This window comes from Protopterus annectens, chromosome 1.part2, assembly GCF_019279795.1.
Source record: "Protopterus annectens isolate FY-2018-M chromosome 1.part2, PAN1.0, whole genome shotgun sequence".
In the NCBI taxonomy this organism is placed as follows: domain Eukaryota; kingdom Metazoa; phylum Chordata; order Ceratodontiformes; family Protopteridae; genus Protopterus; species Protopterus annectens.
This window is the reverse complement of record NC_056727.1, coordinates 687,924,141-687,945,893: the sequence shown is the minus strand read 5'-3', so window position 1 is coordinate 687,945,893 and position 21,753 is coordinate 687,924,141. Positions and strand designations below refer to the sequence as shown.

The window sequence follows — 21,753 nt, the reverse complement described above, 5'->3', positions numbered from 1 at the left end:
AGGTAGGATGTGTGAACCACTATTCCCTCGTCTATGGCCTTCATGACTGTCTCGAAGAAGTCGGCCAGCTTTAGTAGGCATGATCTGCCCTTAACAAAGCCGCACTGTCCGGACAGGGTCGGGTCAAGTGTTTGTAGGTTCCCAATGTCTTTGTTAATGAGTTCCATGATGATTCGCTCCATTGCCTTGCAGACTAGGCTAGTCAGGCTTATGGGGCAATAGTTACCAGGGTTAATTGTGGCCCCTCCTTTGTGGAGTGGAATAACCGTTGCTGTGCGCCATTCTGTGGGCACGTAGCCTGTGGAGAGGCAGAGGTTGAACAGCATGTTTAGGTGGGGGGTTAGTTTGTTTTGTAGTTCATGCAAGACGCAGCCTGGGACATCATCTGGTCCAATTGTCGCTGTGTTTTTGTCTTTTGAAAAGGCTGTTTTCACCTGTGCGTCTGCGATTTTTGGGACTGCACTTTTCCGGTATTGTTGTGGGCCCTTTTGGAGGTGAGAGGGGGGGGGTGAAGTTTGCACTGAATCTATCTGCCAGGATGTTGGAAATATCAGTAGGCTCGGTATATTTTGTGCTATTTTGTTCTAGTTCAGTGCATATCTGCAAGTTGCCACTTAGATTCTTAACATAGCTAAAGAAGGCTTTGTGGTTATCTTTTGAATCCTTAGCTATTTTTCTTTCGAAGTTAGCCTTGGATGATTTCATGAGGAACCTCAAGTTTCTTACTGGGATGTCTTTCCTTCTTGGGATTTGCTTTTTGTCTGAATTAGTTTCCTCCTCCTATTGTATAACCTGTTTATTGCAGGCGTCCACCAAACTGGTTTCCTTCTCTTAGAGGAGTGAGTCTTGGTTTTGCTAGGGATGGCACGATCCATGCATCCTTGTAGGTGCTCAGAGTGCATTTGTAAAGGTTTCTGCATCTTGGGCAGCATTGTGCTTTAGCGTGGAGGCTGTGAAACGTACCACCTCTGTCTTTGAAAAGTTTTCTACTGTGGTTTCCTTAGTTGGGGGTGGTGGTGGGTTGTGGACATCCAGAGTGATTAGTTTATGGTCTGATCTAACCAGTGACGGGTTGACCTCCGGTGTGGAACAGCTGTCCCCCATGTTGGTGATGACCAGGTCCAATATGTTTTCACCTCTGGTAGGGGAGTTTACCAGCTGATCCAGGGCGTTTGAGTTGATGAATTCCAGGAAGCGCTGGGCCTGGTAATTTGTTCATAGGTTAGTACTAAGCTAACTGCCCTTGTGAGCTGTTTTAAGCCTAGCCAATTATCCCTTGTGAGACTCAAACCCTTCACCTTGTGTTTGTAAGGCCAACACCTTAACCATTAGGCCTAGTTTTCCCAGTGAATGGTAGGGTAATTGAAATCGCCCAATATCAGGGTGTTCGGTAGGACCTTCATGTTTTCCAGTGTCTCCAGAAAGGTGGAGTGGTGGTCTTGGAGGATGACCTGTAGCAGGCCACAATTTGCATTGCAGATTTGCCCGATGTTAGTTGCACATGGATGATCTCAGAGGTATCATGCTGCACCACTAACCTGGAGGTGTAGGTATCCTTGATGAATATGGATAACACCCCCTCCTTTTTTGTTTCGGTCCGTGTTCTATGGCCGAAATGTGTGGTATGAGTTGTAGCCCAGTAGTGCTGGGGTGCTCTCTGGAGCCTTGAACCAGGTTTCAGTTACTGCACAGATGTCGACGTTCTCCATACTGAGGAGTGCTTCGAGCGTGTGCATTTTGAGATTTAGACTCTTGGCGTTGAGTAACATAACCCTCAGTATTTTGCTAATTGGGCTGTTTACGGAGGTGGGTTTGACTTTTGAGCCTTGCCTAAAAACGGCACTATAGTGGCAGCAAGAGCCTGGACCAGTATTAGAAAGCCTAGGGGTGACAGGTGCAAGCCCGTCTCTTGCTAAGCACCGTGGCTTGTCGAGGATGTCGTCCCAGGCTGACAGACACTGGATCCCATTTGAATGACACCAGAAGCTTAGCCAGTTGTTGAAACTGATCATTTTTTTTTTTATACTGAGGTATCAGTTTTGGTGAGGGCAGGATGCTACTCAGGGTCTGGGTCATACCAGCCTGGGCTACATCATCAGAGAGCTCTTCCATGTCTCTCTTCATGTAGTCCAGGGAGGTGAGTCTCGGGTCATTCACACCGACATGAAACATGACGTCATATTTGTACTTTTTCTGGAGTGACCCGAGTGCTTGTGGTATGTGGTGGATTCTGGCTTTGACAGGCAGCTAACAGCAACCTTCTGCTTGTCCAGCCTAGTGAGTGGGGTGTCATTGTGCTTGACTATAGAGTCACCTATTACTAGTGTGTTAGGCATGTTATTTCGCCTTTATGGCTGTGATTGTGCGGTACACTGATTGTGTGTTTTATGTGTTATCTGATTTGTGATGGGAGGTGCAGGTTGTTTGGGTGTCTGCTTTGGAGGTCTTTGATGCTAATGCAGGTTTTTATTTAGAGCCTCCGAGTATGATTTTGTGTATTTGTGTATTTTTTGCCAGTTTGTTTTTAGTAGGTCTATGTGCGGTCGGCGTTGTGGTGCAAGTGCTAACCACCTTCTCTTGATTGTCTGTTCCAGTCTTGGCTGGAGACAACTTTGCTTCCAGTTATCTGTATAATTGCATCTCTCGCATATGTTAGTGTTTTGTGGTTGGAGGAGAGGGTTGTCTGTTTACATGAGGCAGTTGTGACATTGCCTCAGGATACCCAGATTCACCAGCTGGACTTGGAGAGTGCACCTAAAGTTGCCCTTTGGTCATGCCTGAATAGTAGGATGAGCTGCTTAGCCGCTTGGTTGGTGAGGTGTGAATAAGGAGCCTTGCCCTGCTGGGCAGTCAGTGTCCAGGTATATTAGTGCTTGCTATTAGGTCTGAGCAAGGTCTGGGTTGTAAGATGCTTTTTGAGTGTTTAGGTTAAGAGTTGGACTAGTTTCAAGGGAAAAACTGAAGAGGAGACTTAATGGAGCCAGGAATAATTTAACTGTAGCTAACCGGCACTGACCGGTGCGCAAAACCGTGCAAATGCGGTTTTTATAGTAGGGAAATGAAAGATCTAGAAATTAGCCCAAAATGGCAAATAAACTACTAACTTCTGGGCTGGAACCACTCCTCCAGGGACAGATAGGTTGCTCAAAGCTCCCCTCTCTCACAGGTGAACAGAGAAACTCCCTTCTATCCAAGTAAGTTATTGGCAACTCAGAAACTAGTATCACAGCCCTGAATACAGCACTAGGCTGAAAACTGGACTATACTAGCTTAGAAAGATGGGAAACGAGGAATTTTTTTTGTTTGTTTTTTTGAAAAGATAAGGCAAAAAAACGAGGATTTTTTTTTTTTTTTGAAAAGATAAGGCAAAAACAGTAAAAAATACACTTAAAACGGCTTTAAACGGCTACAAACGATCAGAAAAGGCCGCCGCACTTTAGTGCGTAGCTTACAACAGTTAAATTATTTAAACAAAAAACAACTAAAAAAAAAAGTGTGTATGTATGTGTGTATATATATATATATATATATATATATATATATATATATATATATATATATATATTATGTACATGTATATGTGTGTGTATATATATATATGTATATATGTATATGTATATATGTATATATATATATATATATATATGTATATATATATATATATATATATATATGTGTATATATATATATATATATATATATATATGTGTGTGTGTGTGTGTGTGTGTGTGTGTGTGTGTAAATCTTGTATACAATCATTCATCTCTGCACCTTTTGTTTTGCATAAATAAATGTTATAGTTCCATTTTCTCTCAACAGGTGATTAAAAAAATGGGTCAGTACTTGAAGATGAATTTGAGTGTGTCCGATGAGTACATAGAAGGATTTGTTCGTGCAAATAATACATTTCTTTATCAACTAGTCTTCGACCCGCTTGACAGAAAACTTGTTCCTTTAAATCCTTATGAGAATGGTATTGACCCTAAATCTCTGAACTATGCTGGATGGTATCCTTTGTAAATGTTTTTTTTTCTTTTCATTAGTCCATGTTCTTAATTGTATACTTGTTATGTTTATAGAATCATGATCTGTAATGCAGAAATGCAATTTGATCTGTATGAAATCTCATAAATGCAAAGAAAGCAGGTGTTATATACAGTAAGTAATTTACAGGTAGGGTTTTTGAACAAGCAGTAGCATACAATGATATTGCTAAACAATTTACTAGTAACTGAATAATATTGCAGCAAAAATGCATTATTGATAACTGTGCATACCCCAGATGATAAATTATTTCAGTGTAAATATATGGCTTTCACTGTTACTTGTAGTATCACCCGTTTATGAGGTGTCCTTCCATATTCCTTTTGCAGTATTCATCACCTTTAGGATCTCCTGCTAAGGACAGCCCAACACCTAGATAAGTATACCTAAGCTTTTATTACCTAGGGAGCATCCTATGTCAGATGTATGCTCCCTGCGCAAGTGTTAGGGCATAAAGGTGATGTATCTACACTTCCAACTCAGAACTTCGTTGTCACTAGTCTGAATGCCCTTATTGTTTGTCAAGTTTGAACACCCTTCACTTTGCTATTTATACAAAGCCTGTGTTTTTCAGATCAGTTCCCTTTTTTTTTCTTACATTGTTCAGTGGGTTACATGTCATTCAAGAAGGGAAATAGCAGCGTGGGTGGCAGATTACCCATAAAGACCACCACGATAGGTGCCTGGCTTGCTTAGGTGCATCTCACGACCACACTCAATGGTACATCTGTTAGGCCTTTGTACACAATACTTTGTAGCTGCCTTCCTTCACTTTCCATTTACCTTGAGAACCAATGTCTCAAGCTTTTGGTCCAAGGTTCCATGGCAGAATCCACTCAACCTGATACACATCTGCCATTTAAAAAGAAAACCAGAAAGTCCAGGCCTAAGTCTGCTGCTGCTTTCTAGCCTCCACCGGATCTCTGTCTTAAGGTGGGTAAACACCCAGAGGATAGTCTGGCATTGCCATCAGTTTCTTCTGCTGCAACCTTCTCAGAGGCTGGCATAGAACCTGCTTCTCACATGTTCTCAGAGTCCTTGCAAATGTCCTCCATGGATGTTGAGAGGAAAAGACAGATTATTTCTGAGAGCTCAGAGGGATTCCTTAGCTCCTTATTAGGGAAGAGGTGCTGGGTACCTTAATCAAATCCAGAGAGGGTTTCAAACCTATGCATTTCATCAGAGTGGACATCAGAATGAAGAAAAGACAGAAGACTAATCATGTGGTGTCAGCTCCCAGGGATCCACAAAGGGAATGGCAGGACTTCGCAGAAGGCTTGTTCAATCCCTTGATGGCATTGAAGCCTCCTCAAGGGAATTTCTGTTCCTGCACCTCCTTGGTACTCTAGCCCTGATAGGGCTAGGGACCCAGAATCTTTGGCCAAAGATTCTGACTATGGCTGACTCCTTAGCCTGCACCTCTCAACTGTCTTCACTTCTCGACTGTGTGTGTGAAGGGGAGGAATCTTTGTCTTGATTCACCTTAGATAGCTTTCCTTTGGTGACACGGTCCTGAGTATGGTAAAACATTTCAAGTGTTATTGCTCTTAAGTTTCAGATGTTCAGAAAAGGTATTATGAGTAGTTACAAATGGACTCTCCTAAACCTTCAACTGTCCCTCATGTGTTGGCTACTCTATTAGAGATCTTCTCTGCTGCTTCCCTGACACTGTATTCTTAGCCTTCAGCCCCCAAGAAACTTGATAGGTTCTATAAGGTGCCAGATGACTGCAAGTTCTTGTACAAGTGCCCTTCATCTGATCCTGCATGTTTTCTATATCCACAGATAACCCTTCTAGGCTGTTGCTTCTTCCAAGCCCCTTCCTTCAGATAAGGATGATAGAGCAATGGAAAAGAATTGTCAAGAAGGTATACACTTTGATTACTTCAGCTTTCAGGGCTATCCATTACCATACTCTTTTAACAAGGAATATCCTGTCTTTTCTTTCCCAGATTGGGAAGATTGTTTTTGATATGCCTGATTCTGAAGGTAGGGCTTCAGCTCTCTCCTTGCTCAGTTACACTTCTCAGGTTACCCGTCACTTGATTAAATGCAGCTATGGTGCAGCTGATCCATTTTCTAGGACTGCTGCCCCTGGCTCAATGATGAGCTATTCCTGGCTTTGCCGTCAAACCTTGCCAGATGGTATCAAAGCTTCTGGACACTCCCTTGGGTAACCACTGCTGTGACTGACCTTTTCAAGACCTTACAGGATCCAAGGTCAGGTTACGTAACACTTAGCAGGTTTTTATTTCATCTTTTCCCAAGTTTGAAAGGAACTATCCTAGTAAGACTGCTTTTTTGAGTACATTGCCTAGACAGTTTTCCAAAGGTAAGAAAGCTGCTAGATGCGTTTTTTTTTTCTCTCCAGATAAGCCTACTCAAGTACCCAGACCCCAGAATTGGTCCTTTCTTGATGAATCTGTAGCCATCTGCCTGCCCTCCTTTTCTCTCTGACAGGTTCCCTTATCCCTCAAGCTTTCGCTTTCTCTCCCAGTTTGGCAGTTGATTACCACAGGTACCATTATCAAGCAGGTTTACTTTAGGACCTGGAAGACACTTCCCTCCTTTTCAGATATACTTCAATCCTTTGCAGAACAGCTTTCTCATTTTCCACAGATGTTGCAGGGTCTGCTGGACCATGATACTGTTCAGCAGGTTCCACAGGCTGAGAGGGGCTTAGGTCTTTATTCCAGGATATTTCCTGTCTACATGAAGTAGGGATCTTGGAGACCTCTCCAAGATCTTTCTTTTCTAAACACCTTTCTCATAGTGATTTCTTTCTGAATGCTGTCTCTCCAGACTCTCTAGTTTGTTGCTTCCCTCAGACCTTTCTGGTTTCCAACACTTGCCTTTACATTCCAATCCACTTTATTTAAGAAATAATTTTCTCTTTCTTCCTCTCGTTTCAGTTCTCTGCTTTGCAATTTTGGTAAATACCCTTGGAGCTGTTAAAAGCCCAGTGTCTAGTCCTTATAGTCACCTTTTGCAGGCTTCAGAGCATACTGGTATTTTTTTATGTGTGTGACCTCTTGCTTTAGGCTCCATCCCATTCCAAAGCTGCTGCGGGGATCTTCATTTTACCCAGGTTCTGTTGCATGCGTGGGGTTCACAGTCATCTTTCAAAAGTCAGTGTCGACTCCATCTCAGAATCCTGTTTTCTTAGGCTGCAGGTTCCAGACTGTTCAGTGCTGCTATCTCTTCTTGCCTCCAAGGTTTTGTCCCTCACAAATTTTCTGTCCCTGCTTCGCTTGTTGTATTTTCCAGCCATGGAGTTTTTCAGGGCTCTTGGGTTCATAGCCTCCACCGCCCTCAAGCTCCCCTGTGCCATGCTTCATATGAGGATGTTTTAGTGGTAATTAAAATCAGTGTAGCTTCAACACCTCCACCCACTAGACCAACTAGTTCCTCTGCTCCCTTGTCTAAAATTGTAATTTCACTGGTGGATTTAGCAGCCATCTGTCACTCCAGGTGTTCGTTTCTACTCTCCTCAGTCAAATGAGGAACTCTTCAGACACATCAGAGTTGTGAAGGGGAGCTGCTTCAGGCACCCTGAAGGTACAGGGGCTTTTGTTTCCTCAGCAGAAGGCAGATCATACCAACATCAAGGAAAAATGGATGGTCATTCTGGCCCTTCAGCCTTTGTGTTTGCTCTGGGTCCCCCTTGAAGGTTTACATGGATAATTCCTCAGTCATGTACTACATCAACAAACAGTGGGGTATGAGTTCTTTCTTCTTTGAAGGTTGGCCCTTCAAGCTTGGGAAATGGCTATCAGTCTGAAGGTCACCATACAGGAAGTCTGTATAGCTTCACAGTGCAGTCTTGTGGCAGATTTTCTCAGCAGATCCCGGACACAGCCTCACAGATGGATGCTTTACAGGGATGTATTTTTGGGGATCTACTTCACTTGACCTAAAACTCATTTGACTGACTTTCATTTGACCACACCCAAATAACCTAAATTTCAAATTACTGACAACTCATCTGACCGACTCTCATTTCACCAAAATCTTACAATTCTGAATTTTGACATATTAAATCTTAAACCATAGACATTCACACTTTAGGACACCAATAACTAACTCTTTCCAGAACTTAAAAACTACTTACTTACCCTCTTAACAGAAACTGAACAATGACCAAACAAGCTAGTTGGGGGGCTTTGCCCACCCACTCCCCTAATTATGTATACTAACTCCAGAATTGCACTACAGTGGGGAAAAGGGCATATACCTTTAACTTGCCTTAAAGCACTCTGTATGCTGCCACTACTGCTGGGAATGCATAAAACATTTCTCGAAATTACTTTAGATACTTCCCATAAAAATGTAGAGCCACAAACCTGCATTTAAAAACACTGCAACACTACTTTCTACGTGACTGTCGGTATTCTGACAAGTCAGCACTATAAGTTACAGTAATTTTTTTCATCACAAGCAAGTCACATGAAACCCACAACAAGTCTGTCTTAAAAGTCAGCAAAATGAGTCAGTTAAATGAGCTGTCAATAATTTGAAATTTAAGTCCTTTGGAATGTCGTTCAAATGAAAGTCAGTCAAATCAGTTTTAGATTAAGTGAAGTAGACCCTTTTCTGGACATAGTTCATCGGTAGGGTGTTCCTCAAGTAGATCTCTTTGCCTCCTCTCTGAACATTCAGCTCCCTCAGTGCTGTTCCAGAGTCTCAAGTTTTTTGTCTAGGATGGTGGGCGCCATGTCTTTCTCTTGGAAGGGAATGCTGCTATATACTTTTCCTCTCCTTCATCCCTTCCAAGGGTCTTTCACAAAATCAAAGAGGAGACTGCAGAAATTTTGTGGTAAGTCCCTTTTGTCTTGGACAGCACTGGTTTCCCCCTCATTCCTTCTGGCTAGTGGCAGTCCATTACAAGTTACCTCACTGCATGGATCTCCTCATAGAGGACAAAGGAAATCTGCTTCACCCTCATCTTTCTACTCTTCAATGATGCTTTGTGATAAGGCTCCGATTCCTTTCCAACACCATTTTTTTGAGGACGTGCTTAGGGTTCTGCAGGAGGCCTGGAAACCCAATACCAGAAGATCATATAAGTCGAAATGGAAGCAATTTTCTGTTTGTTGTCTTAAACATCACCAGGACCACTTTTCATGGGGTTCCTATTGGTTCTTTCTTATCTGAATGAACTGTTACATGCTGGCTTGACGTATTCTTCAGTGAAAGCCCACTTGTCAGACATTTCTGCCTGTCTTCTTACTTACTTGTCCTCCTTTAGCCTCTAGGTTTCAGTTTAGGCAGATCCTTAAATGTGTCCTTTGTATTAGAGCCCCAAGAAAGCCAATTCCCACTTCTTGGGGTCTTAATTTTGTCCTTGAAAAGCTGACTCTGGCTCCTTTTGAGCCTACTGCTGCTGCTTTACAACGTTACACTTTGTAAGACTGTCTTATTGGTTGCTTTAACCTCAGCCAGAAGGGCATCCGAGTTACAGGCCTCTATGGCAATCCCTTCTTTTTTTTTTGTTTTTGCATAGAGACAGGATGCCTGTCTGTACAAATCCTTCCTTCCTTTTTGCCCAAGGTGGTTAACAAACTAGCCCTTAATCAGTCTGTCTAGATTACTTCTTTTTTCCCTTCCCTGAAATCAGCAAGTGAGAAGGTTTTTCATGTTTTTATTTGCATAGAGAGCAGCAGTATTATCTAGACAAAGCAAAGGCCTTTCATAAATCTGATCAGAGTTTTGTTTCGTTTCATACCAGGACAGTGGGTTTGGCAGTTTGTAAGCAAACCATCCCCTCCTGGATTTACAAGGCTATTACTTTTTGTGTTATTTTCATGGTAAGCCGTTGTCTGCTTTTATGAGGGCTCATTCCACTAGAGCAGTGGCTTCCTGGAGAGCTTTCTTCAAAGGTTTGGACAACAACTCAATCCTTGAAGCTGTTACTTGGTCTTCGGTTCAGTGTCACAAGACATTACAAATTGGATGTCATTTCTAGAGCCAGGGCAGGTTTCACCAAGGCTATCCTGCATGGGTTTGTGGAGGGCTTCTCTCTACCTTCCTCCTCCCTACTTTCATTGTAGCATTTGTACTCTCCCAGAGGTAAAGAATACTGCAACAGTAGTATGGAAGGATATAGTACAGTTGTGTAAAATCTTAACATAACAGTAAGTGTCCTTTTCATTGTTGCAGAATTCACTCCCTCCCTTCTGCCTTATTCTCTTGTCTTGTCTTCTCTTCTTCGTAGGTGTTCTATTTGTGCTGGCCAAGAGGTTCCTGTCCTTCTTTTTTCTGGATGTACATGTCTTTCTTTCCAGAGGGGACCTTGCTTCTCTTGGAGCACTTAATTTCTGAATTGGGAGCGTTTGTACATTCATTTTATTCCCTACACTTGCATGGGGAGCATACATCTGATGTACAACGCTCCCTGGGTAGTAAAGTCTTTGGTATACTGGCCTGGTCTTGTGCTGTCCTTGGCAGGAGATCCCAGAGGTGATGAGTACTCCTGGTTACAAGGAAGATAAATCTTTCTCCTGGCAAGCAGTGAACATAAGCCAGAAAACCAGTCTTGGATGACATGCTAGGGTATTGCAACATGTGTACACACAGACACACAGACGCGCACACACGCACACACACACACACACACACACACACACACACACACACACACACACACACACACGCACAGAGATGCACACATGCACAGAGATGCACACGCACACACACGCACAAAGATGCACACGTACACACACGCACAGAGATGCACACGTACACACACGCACAGAGATGCACACACACACAGAGATGCACACACGCACAGAGATGCACACGTACACACACGCACAGAGATGCACACGTACACACACGCACAGAGATGCACACGTACACACACGCACAGAGATGCACACACACACACACACGCACAGAGATGCACACACACACACGCACAGAGATGCACACACACACACGCACAGAGATGCACACACACACACGCACAGAGATGCACACACACACACACACAGAGATGCACACACACACACACACGAGAGAGATGCACACACACACACACACAGAGATGCACACACACACACACACACACACACACACACACACACACACGCACAGAGACACGCACGCGCAGAGACACACACGCATGCACAGAGACACACATACACGGACACAGTTAGTCAATTTACGTTTTAGCATATGTAGGAGAAAATGGAGACCCTGGTGAAAACTTGCATGAACAGTAGGGGAAAGATGTAGGATAACAGATTTGATTTTCAAGCATCTGACCTTACTGGCCTTCAATAAGAGTAATTGCTATAATGACACTTAACATTTTCAATTTCTTGTATACATTCATCAAGGTTATTTTTGAAAGAAGTTAACTGGCTCATAATAGTATAGTAAGGGAAAGATTGATGTTCTTCATGTTTCACTGTTGCAGTCATCACATTTGGGTTATCTGCCTGCAGGTAGCCCTCAGTTGGCCGGAATAGCAGAGACTTAGTATTTCTGCATTGGTTGCTGTTACAGGTCTGACGTCAGGTCATCAGGGGTATAAAAGCAGGCAGCCTACACCATTACATCAGTCTTTCTTGCCGAGGAGCCCGAAGCAGAAGCAGTTTGCACGAGTGCCGGTCGTCCACTACCTGAGTTTTCGTTATCAAATTGAATTATCCTGAAGTCTTTTAAAGCTAAGTCCCCCGTTGGGATAATTTTTTCTTGCTCTAACCGATGTCGGGAAAAGTTAACAATCGTCTTGCCTGTGGAAAGTAAATACCACACCGAGATTTTCATTCTTACTGAGTCAGCTGTTAGGCCGAGACCACAGTGTCTCCTGCTGTCTGTTTTGTGCCTTGTTCAATGCCTAAACTATTCGTCGTCGGGCCCTTATTGTCACTAAATACTTTTATTATCTATCTCCGTATTCCGAAATGGCTTCGGTAAGCCATCAGACTACCGATCTAATGGAAAAAAAAGCGTAAGGATAAAGAGACAGACAGACCGCACAGATCCAAAGCTGCCGATGACACTTCTGTTAAGCTAGTTGCCAGTTCATCGGTACTCAGTGAGGTGCTTTTGCAGCCCCTGATGCCCGCTTCAGTGGATTAGCAGGCCTCTACCGAAACCTGTTTGGAGTCAGTATGCTGCGAGACTCCTCTTCGATGGACCCTGCGGATGTCTCTATCTTGGATGGGTCCTAAGCCGCTGAGCAGGCACTGGCTTCTGAGGAAGTTCTTCGCACTACCGATATTCTACACAAACCAACGACTTCTTTCGCGTCTTCAGTTCTGTCTAAAACTAATGAGTTTCTAAGGCCAAGAGTACACACTATGCCTAAAAAAAGATGACCCAAAAGCATGCTCCTGCTTCTTTGCCACAACATCAAATGCTTAAAATGGCAGAAGAACTTATGTTGATTAGGGGAAGTCCGCCTTCACCTGCTAAGAGAAAGAGACCTGTCCCCAGCAGCTTTAACAGACCAAGAGTCCGACTCTGAAGTATCTGATTATGAAGACATGCCTTTATCTGCTTATGAGGATTCAGATGCAGAGGAATCTATTCCCTCTGCTTCTCTTCCAGAGGATTTTTTTTTTTTGGTGAAACCTTACATTAAGAGAGCATTTCCACTGGGAATGCCAAGACTATCCTCAGTGTAAAACGAGACTTGGAGAATTTCTAGACTTGCCACAACATAGGCCTTTAGCAATACCCCCAGTCCTGGATGTTGTGGATGATGGCTTTATGGAATCCAGTTTAACTCCTGATACCTTACCCCCCTGCTCATAGGAAATCAGACAGGTACTACAGAGTCCCTGACTCTCAAATTCCTTTTCAAAAATCCTACTGCTGACCCAGAGGTCATCTCTCAGGGGCCCAAAAGTATCAAAACAACTACAGCTAAGAATCCCACTCCTTCGGACAGGGATTCCACAGCTTTAGACAGGGTAAGAAAGTATACCCTTCTGCAACTCTCACCATTAGGGCTTTGAATTGCCAGTTTCACATGCTGAAGTACCAACAACATATTATTGAACTTATTAAGCAAAAAAAGGCTACCTTTGTGGACTGTGCATTAAATAAAGAATTACAAGAGCTTATACATTCTGCAACCAAGTCAGCTAGCATATATTGCAATGTGGCGCTGACACCCTAGAAGCATCTTGCAGGGTAGCAGTTACTGCTTCTGTACTGAGAAGGCTTGCTTGGCTTAAGGAGCAGACCTTGCCAGACCATGTCAAATCAAAATTACTACACGCTCCTTTTAATAAGGACACTCTGTTTGGCACCAAAGCAGAAGAGGTTCTTAAAAAGATGGAGGAAAAAGCTAAATCTATGCAGACAAAGATTTCTTGCAAGTACAGCCTCCTAGATTCAGTAGGCATTGCCCTTCAAAACATTGGTCCTTTCCAGCCCCCTCTAGGCCATCTCAAATTAGACCCAGGGGAAACAAATCCCCCAGACTACAGTCTCAGGTTATGCAGAGATCTAAGCACTGGAGTGCCTCCACTTCAAAAACAGGGAGTGCTAAGCCACCAAATTTAGTGGACATTACCTCCCCCTGATGAGGCCAAACTGTGTGGGATCAAGTGTTTGGACATTGCCAATGTCCTCGTTAATGAGGTCCATGATAATCCGTTCTGTGGCTTTGCAGATCAGGCTAGTTAGGCTGATGAGTCTATAATTTTCTGGATTGGTGGATGCTCCACCTTTGTGTAAAGGGATGACAGTGGCTGTTCTCCACTCAGCTGGGACGAAGCCGGTATTCAGGCTTTGGTTGAATAGGGCACCTAATGATGCTACAAGTTCTTGCCTGAGTTCTTATAGGATGCAGCCTGGGATGTTGTTGGGTCCCATGGAGGATGTATTTTTTGTATTTGAGAGCAGTGATGACCTGATGTTCTTTGTGTTTCACTGTTGCCCTCAGCCGGCCTGAATTCCAAAGTCTTGGATCCTGCATTGGCTGCTGTCACCCCTTCCCTGACGTCAGGTCATCAGGGGTATAAAAGAAGCAGCCGACGCCATTTTCTTCAATCTTTCTTGCCTCATGGTGCCCGAAGCAGAGGCAGTTCGCAAGTGCCGGTCGGCCGACTCCTGAGATTTTCGTGTTTGAGTTTCAGATCTGAAGAAGGCCTTATGATTTTCTCTAGTAGATGTGGCCAATTTGGACTCTAAGTTTGCTTTAGAAGATTTCAGTAGTGCTCCGATTTACATGTTCAGGCTAAGGAGACATTGCTTCCAATAGGGCACCTGCTCCTTCTTGGTCTTGGACAGCAGTTTTTTTCCTTTTGTTATAGAGTTAATTTATTGCAAATGTCCACCAAATAAGTCTACTCTTCCTTGCGGAGGATTTAGGCCTGTCTGGTATTCCTGATTCCATGCATCTATATAAATGCTTGTATAGTGCTTTGGTGTAGTTTTGGATATTGGTGCCGGTTCCTACAGAGGGATAGGGGCTGTGAAGCTGTTTATACCATCCTCCTGGAGCCTGTAATCGGCTTTGGAGAAGTTTTTATGTCTGATCCTAGCTAGAGGGGGGTTGGGGAAAATGATGACTTTGCAAAGTGACCGCTGTATGGTATCATCTTACCAGGGAGGATGATACTATAGGGATGCTGCAGTGGTTACTCATGTTGGTTAATACCAAGTCCAATATATCACCTCTTGTGGAGGTATCGACTACCTGTTCCAAGGCATTTGCATTGACAAAATTGAGGAATCTCTGGGCATTTGTTTCTGGCATGAGTAGTTCTTCCAATCTATGTTTGAGTAGTTAGTCAGCCAGGATGAGGGTAAAGGGTTGAATCTTGATAGATTTGAACAGGTCCAAATAGGTGGATTGGGCATCTTGAGTCAGTTTTGGGGGCCAGTAGCTAGCTATGATTTGAATAGGGGTCTTGTCAATGGTTAACTGCACCTGGAGTGTCTCCTGTGTGTCATACTGTTTGACCAGCCTGGAGGTGTGTACGTCTTTAATGTATATTGAAACTCCACCTCCTTTGGCTTTTTAATTTTAATGAAAGAACATTTGCAGCAATGTATTTCCAATGCCTTAGGCCTAGTCACATCACCGGAGTCATTTTATATACCTTTCAAAAATCCCTAGGTTTTGTTTTTTATATTTTTGAACATCTTCTGTCACTTCTTTTTTCAAATGGCCCAAAGTTTCTTGGGCTATATAATGTTTTTTATGGATCTGTCGTATTAATGAGCACAAATTTGCATTTGACACTTTTGACTGTTTTCGTTGTGCAGGTATTTTTCTTTCCTCTAGTTTCCCTCTTAATCTTTTTGAACATCTATGCAGAAATGATGGGCTTCTTTCATGACAGTAATACATCATTTCTTCCATATCCTTAGTAGTCCACTCTGTCACTTTAATACTTCTTCTTTTTTGACCTGTCAGTTTTTATGGACTGCTACTTCCTTCTACTATAGGGGGCCATCCACCCCCTGAGCCTGGCTTAACCCCATTGTAGGAATGTTTCTCTGTCTTGAGGATTCTGCTCTGCCATTTTTTGTCATCTTGGTGATATTTTGCAAAAACAAGGTACACTTTTTGAAGGTATCACTGAGACATGGGGATGAATTCAGTTCCAGCAACACTACTGTCCTTTGCTTTGCTGGTTTTATCTCCCCGTTTGGACCATTGTCACCCCCTTTCCTGAGTAAAAATCCAGTTGCAAATCCACCTTCTGTGAACTTGGATCCCAGAAAGGAGTCTTCTGGGGACTGAACTGGTTCCAGCATTTAATGCACTCTCCTGTTAATGGCAGAGCCACAATTTGGACGTTTTTTAGGGAAGAAAGTGTTTGCTGCAGCCACACTAGCTTTCAGAATTAGTAATTGCTAGAGTCATCTGATGAAGTCTTTTTAACCTGTGTTAAGACGAAAGCTCTCTATCTAATTAAACAGTATTTTTTGTTTCAAAGGAGGTCCCTTTTTTTGTGGCTGATTTGCATTGGTTTTGATTGGTTTTAGTATCCAGGTGGTGTCCCGAAATAGTTAGAGAAAGGTTGAGAAAATAACTAATACAGTTCTAAAGCAGACTTAATTCATCTGGCCCAACTGGATTCACAGCTAGGTAGACGCTATCATTTATGGCTGTGATGCTGTGGATACTGCATCTAATGCAACTCCAATGGGCCCCTTAATTTGTTGATATTCCTGGCTGAGGGTATTTCCCCTGCATGAGGATGTAAAAGCACAGATCCTTATTGCCTCATTTGACAAGGGTGCTCTGTCTGAACTCCCAGCCCAAGAAATGTTTGAGACTAGAACAGACGGGGAAAAACATTCAGTAGGCTAGGCAACTGTTTCACCTGCCTGTTCTTAGGCATGACAGCAATTTTGTCTCTGTTTTTACCTGTGTGAAGGAACATGCAAGTTAAGTGAAGGGTAAAAAGGCAACACACAAGAAAAAGTGACAGGCAGTCTGGAAAGTGAAACCCAGGGGTTCCCTAAGGTGACAAAGCTGGAGGGAGCAACCATGACTACATCAAGGTTCCCTTCCCAATTCGTGCCCCATATCCCACTGTAGCACTTTGATTCCCCAAACCTTCCCACTCCTTCCTGGGTGTAAAACAGATTGGAGGAAGACTGGCTTTACTACAGTTGAGATGAGAAATGTAACCAAAGACAACTGGGTTTTAGAAGTTATACTTCAAGAATACAGGCTTAAATTTCAAACAAAATCAGTGTTTCAAGTTTTACTCCCAGTGCCATGCAGTTAGTGGCATTTGATGCAGCTTCTTCTAGAGGAACTCTGAGTGCAGGTGCCAGTAAGTAACATACCCCTGAGAAGAAACCAGATAGCATTCATTTTCCCTAATACTGGACTTGGTGAGGAACATACAGTGCATATTTCTTCAGCATGTGGACCTCTAGATTCAATGCAAGAGATCTGGGATACACCCTGGTGTAGTAGAACTCCATCTGGGCATACCGGCTGATTTGACCTAGTTACAATTTAGGCACCTTTTATCAGAAGATATATGTAATACCAAAAAGAAAGCTAGGAAATCTGCCGCAGTGCAACCTTGCCTAGCTAAATGGCAGATATTTTTCCTATGATGTCAAAGGGGAAGTTAGGATCCTCACTTCAGCATCTGTCAATCTGATTTTACAGTAGCTGATAGTTCAACTCTGAGCTGGCATATGCCTGTCTGAAGGTCTATCTTTCTGTTGTATATGCTTGCATTCCTGTGGATCCTCTTTTTATGTCTAGACTACCTGCTAGACATTTCCTGAAGGGGTATTGCATCTTAGGCATTGTTCTACCTTGGGAATCATTTTTATTCCACCTCCTCTTTGAGCCAGAAGCTGTAGCCTGTCTTAAATTCTAAGCTGGAAGACAGCTTTATTGGCAGTAATCTCAGCCAGAAGGACTTCAGAGATCTAGGCCCTGATGTGCAAAGAGCCTTTCCTAGTCTTGTATAAAGACTGTCTGTCTCCACATGAGCCCCACCTTTGTCCAAAGTGATGACAGATGTTTCCTTGAATCAGTCTATTTGCTTAACTATTATCGTTTCAGATACACATAAAATAAGGAAATAATCCTACAGTCCTTAGATGTTCAGTTGAAATGGAGACATTATTTGGACTGTAATGTCTACTGACCTGCTGTTTGTCTCTTGTGTGCCAAACAAAAAGCCTTGGGGACGACGACCAATGTCCAAGTAAACTGTCTTCAAATGGCTGGCACATTACAGTACATTCTGCCTTTTCTTTTCATGATAAAGGGCTCAAAGGACAAATAAGATCCCATTCAACACTGTGCACTTAGGGCCACCATAGCCTTTGCCAGAGATGTTAGCATTCTGTCACTCCTGGAGACAGCTGTATGGCTTTTCATACAGACTTTTTCTAAGTATTATAGATGTAGCATTGACTGCAAGGCAGAAGACAGGGTTTACCATAGCCATTCTGAAGGGTATACTGCAGCTTGCCCATGGGCAGTGGTATTACCTTCCTATAAAAACTTAAGCTCTAGAAATCTTCCCTGATGCAAGTGATATTGCAGCAAGGATCCCATACATTGAATGTAGTACACCTGAATTTGAAACCTTTCATAATAGCTGAGGCTCAGTTTTGATCACTGTTGCAGTCAGTGTCCCTATGTTCACCCCCCCCCCCCGTTCTTTCCTTTTCTATTGGATATGTGAGGCTGGGAATGGTTACCCTACCACGTTTTCTCCCTAAATATTACACCCATATAAATGTTCTCTACTTAAGTTGGGGTATGCTTGTCAGGGCTTAGGATTTGCAGTGTCTTCTGTCTGCCCAGTCCAACAACCAGGAAGGAGGGTTGTGGTTTAACATCCCTTAGTCATGTAATACTCTAGATCTGCAGACTAGTTTGGGCACTTGCTGATTGCCCTACAGAAAAAAAAAATAATTAAATGTGGTGGAAATAGACCTCCTTCTCATATGAGGAATGTGCTGATATTCCAAGGATGCCAGCATCAGCTCATCTGAGAGGGGGAAGGGTGCACAGCTCTGATAATTGGGCTGGACAGCAGGCCTTTTGAAGTGGAAGTCTGAGGTTATAGACTGCAACATTGTTCATAGTTGAACGTGTACAGTTTTGTTAAGTTCCTAATACAGTAGTGCTATCTTTTATTTCTTTCCTGTATTTTTATATACTCTGGGACATTTCTTTAGCAGTCATTAAAGATGAGTTAGCATGACTGATTAATATTTTTCATCTAGTCATATCAGCTCTTTAAGTTGTAGTCCCACGGATGTCTCCACCAGATCAAAATAATACCCATGATGTCTTTCTATTCACTTGCTGCAGTATTCTTCACTTGAGGGATATTCCTGCCAGTTGGCACCCTGAAGTCAGCCAGTATACAAAAGGCTTTCAACAATGTAGAGCAAGTGGTACATCTGGCATAGGCTGCAGCTGTACTTAGGCTATAAAATGGATGTACGTGTGTACCATCCTGAGAACTTCTCTGCCACCAGTCAGAAAGCCAGCTACTGAACATCGGACTTGCAGTTTCCAGCGTTTGTCATAGTTTTCTCAGATAAGTGCCCCATTGGGGAATTTATTTCTTTGTTCCTTTTTGTTGTGTCATCTTGGAAGGGCAAGTGCCAGTGTGGAAGACTAATTCCACATAAGGACAGCCATACCCAGTGTCTCTTCTGCCTGGACCCCAACCACAACCACAGGTCATGTAGTATTTGTCAATTGTTTGTTCCAAAGACCCTTGGGTGCCAGCTTAATTCCTTAACTTTGTATTTGGAAAACCAACATTTAAAACGTTTAAATGAATGGAGGGTGCCAGGGGGTCTGATTACTGAGTGACTGAAGCATAGGGCTAGAAAAGCTAGGCCTACACCTTCGGCTTCATCTCTACCATCTGACATCAATTCTGAGGTGCTTGTCAACCCAGAGGCATGTGGTATCTCTGGGTTGGAGTCGCATGGCTGAACCCATTTCTGAGTTCGCCTTGCCTTCAGCCGGAAGCAAGTTGCTAGAGGTTGAGCAGATGTCGACTTGGATGTTTGGGGGAACAGAGGCTTGAATGCCTTGAGGACCTTAGGGGGTTAGCTCACAGCTCTGCATCCGAAATCCCATAGTCTGAGCCATCCGATACTAGGCCAACGTCTGGCCCTCTAACCCTTCAAAGAATAGTGTCTCCAGCTAAGAAATATCAAAATCCAAAACATCTATCCACTACTAAAAAGGCCCCTTCTGAATATTGAGCATTTTCCAGGACTTCATGGCCCTTGAACAGACTTGAACAGTGCCTCCTCCTTCCCCAGGCCCTCAATCCTCCCAGAAAAGGAATAGGGATCCTGAATAATCAGGGGATTCCTCTTCTGAAGAAGAGGAATCTTTGGAGTAGTCAACCCAGTTACCCTCTCCTTTAGAATATATATCACTTGAAGAGGAGATTGCAGGCGCTGAGTCCACCATGGAAGAAATTTCCTTTGGGAAAACCATTTTGAAAATGAGAGCTCTTAAAGTGGGATACCACCCAAATTTCAGGCATACAAGAAAGGTACTACCAATTGCTACAACTGGGTTTGCCTAACTCTTCTAAGGTTCCACCTGTTAATCTAAATTTTTTGGATGCATATAACAATGCCTATCAGAATGCAGACTCTCAGGTCCCAGCCCCTAAGAAGCCTGATCATTTTTACAAAGTCCCAGAGGGCTGTAATTTTCTTTTCAGATGCCCTGCAGCAGACCCGGCAGTTATTTTGGTTGTTACTGACGAGCCTTCCAGGATGCTCCCGTCCGCCTCCTTGTTGCCTTCAGACATGGAAAGTATAACCTTGGAAAGACTAGGTAAAAAGACCTATACCTCAGCAACTTTAACTTGCAGGGCTATAAACTACCAGAGTCACATGACTAAATATTCTCTAGAATTATTGTCAGAGGCTACTGCTGCCATCTCAGACCTCCCTGAGTTGGAGGGAAAAACTTTAGCCCTTTCTCAGTTGGCAGTCTCTACTCAAGTGGCCAAGCATTCCATAAAATGCAGCTATGATGTTGCTGAGGCCTTTGCTAAAGCAGCTGCAACAGGGACTGTGCTTAGGTTTTCCTGGCTCAGACTTCAACCGCTTCAGGATGATTTCAAATCCAAACTTGTGGATGCCCCTATAAATAACTCTTTTCCGTTTTGTTATGCTGCTGTCACTTTTCAGGTCCCTACAAGAAAGGTCTAAGGAACTCAAGGAGTTAAAACCTCTCCTAGTTTTACCAGTGCCAAGGTTCCATAGGAACTTTACTTTAAAACCTGACTTTGTCCATAGCTGCTTCCAGCACCAGAACAGTAAGTCTTCTAGGCGAGGAAAGAGACCTCAGAGGACCAAGGCTTTTCAGAACCCTCCTCTACAAAAGCAGGCCTTTCCAGACCCAGCAGGGAGTCTGTGACTACCCTGTGTTTGTTCCCCTCCTCCTCTCCCTCTGCCTATCAGAATTTCTCAGGGTGTGAGAAAGCATGACCTAAGAAAACTTGGGCCCTTTCTACCATAGGAAATGGATATGCTAAGGTCTGACAATCCACTTCCACCTTTTGGGGTGTCCCCCAACCCCCCCCCCCTGAGATCAGCTACATCTCTTCCTAGACCTCCTTTCAGACCTGTACTTACAGGGCTCCATTCAAAAAGTCCCTGCCAATTCCAAGGGAAAAGGATTCTACTCAAGGTTATTCCTGGTGCCCAGAAAGGATGGCCCCTGGAGGCCAATTCTGGACTTGTCCCACCTCAACGCATTCTTAAAGGTCCCTTCCTTCAGAATGGTTACTCTCCAGACCCTTTTCCCTCTGCTCCTTCATCAGGGTTTCATGGCATCTGTGGACATAAAAGATGCCTAGCTGCACATCCCTGTTCACCCAAATTGCAGGAAATGTCTATTTTTCTGTGGGTTACTGGCATTTTAAGTTCTCTCCATTGCCCTTTGGCCTCTCTACAGCTCTGAGAGTTTTCACCAGACATTGCCTATTGCAGGCTACTAGGAATCCTGATATTCCCATACCTGGACGACATACTCTTTCAGGCCCTGAGCCCAGAGATCCTGCAACACAATCTTCAAACCACAATTTCCCTGCTGGGAAACCTGAGTTCACAATAAATTACAAAAAAATATACCCTTTCTTCAATCCAAGACCTCATTTTCCTTGGGTGCAGAATTCAGACAAACATACTGTGAGAGTATCTATACCCCCACAAAAAGTAGAGTATCTTCACACTTTCTTCCTGTCTCTTCTGCCTTTA

At 43.3% G+C, this 21,753-nt stretch overlaps 1 protein-coding gene across 1 annotated transcript in view; it reads left to right on the top strand.

The window, feature by feature from the left end:
• The window catches only part of EXO1 (exonuclease 1), a gene marked incomplete in the record, with an annotated part of 597,212 nt that overhangs the window by 136,148 nt on the left and 439,311 nt on the right, over window positions 1-21,753 (top strand). Inside the window, 1 exon segment of the mRNA XM_044058406.1 lies at window positions 3,820-4,007. Within this exon segment, the coding sequence (XP_043914341.1) occupies window positions 3,820-4,007 (188 nt within the window).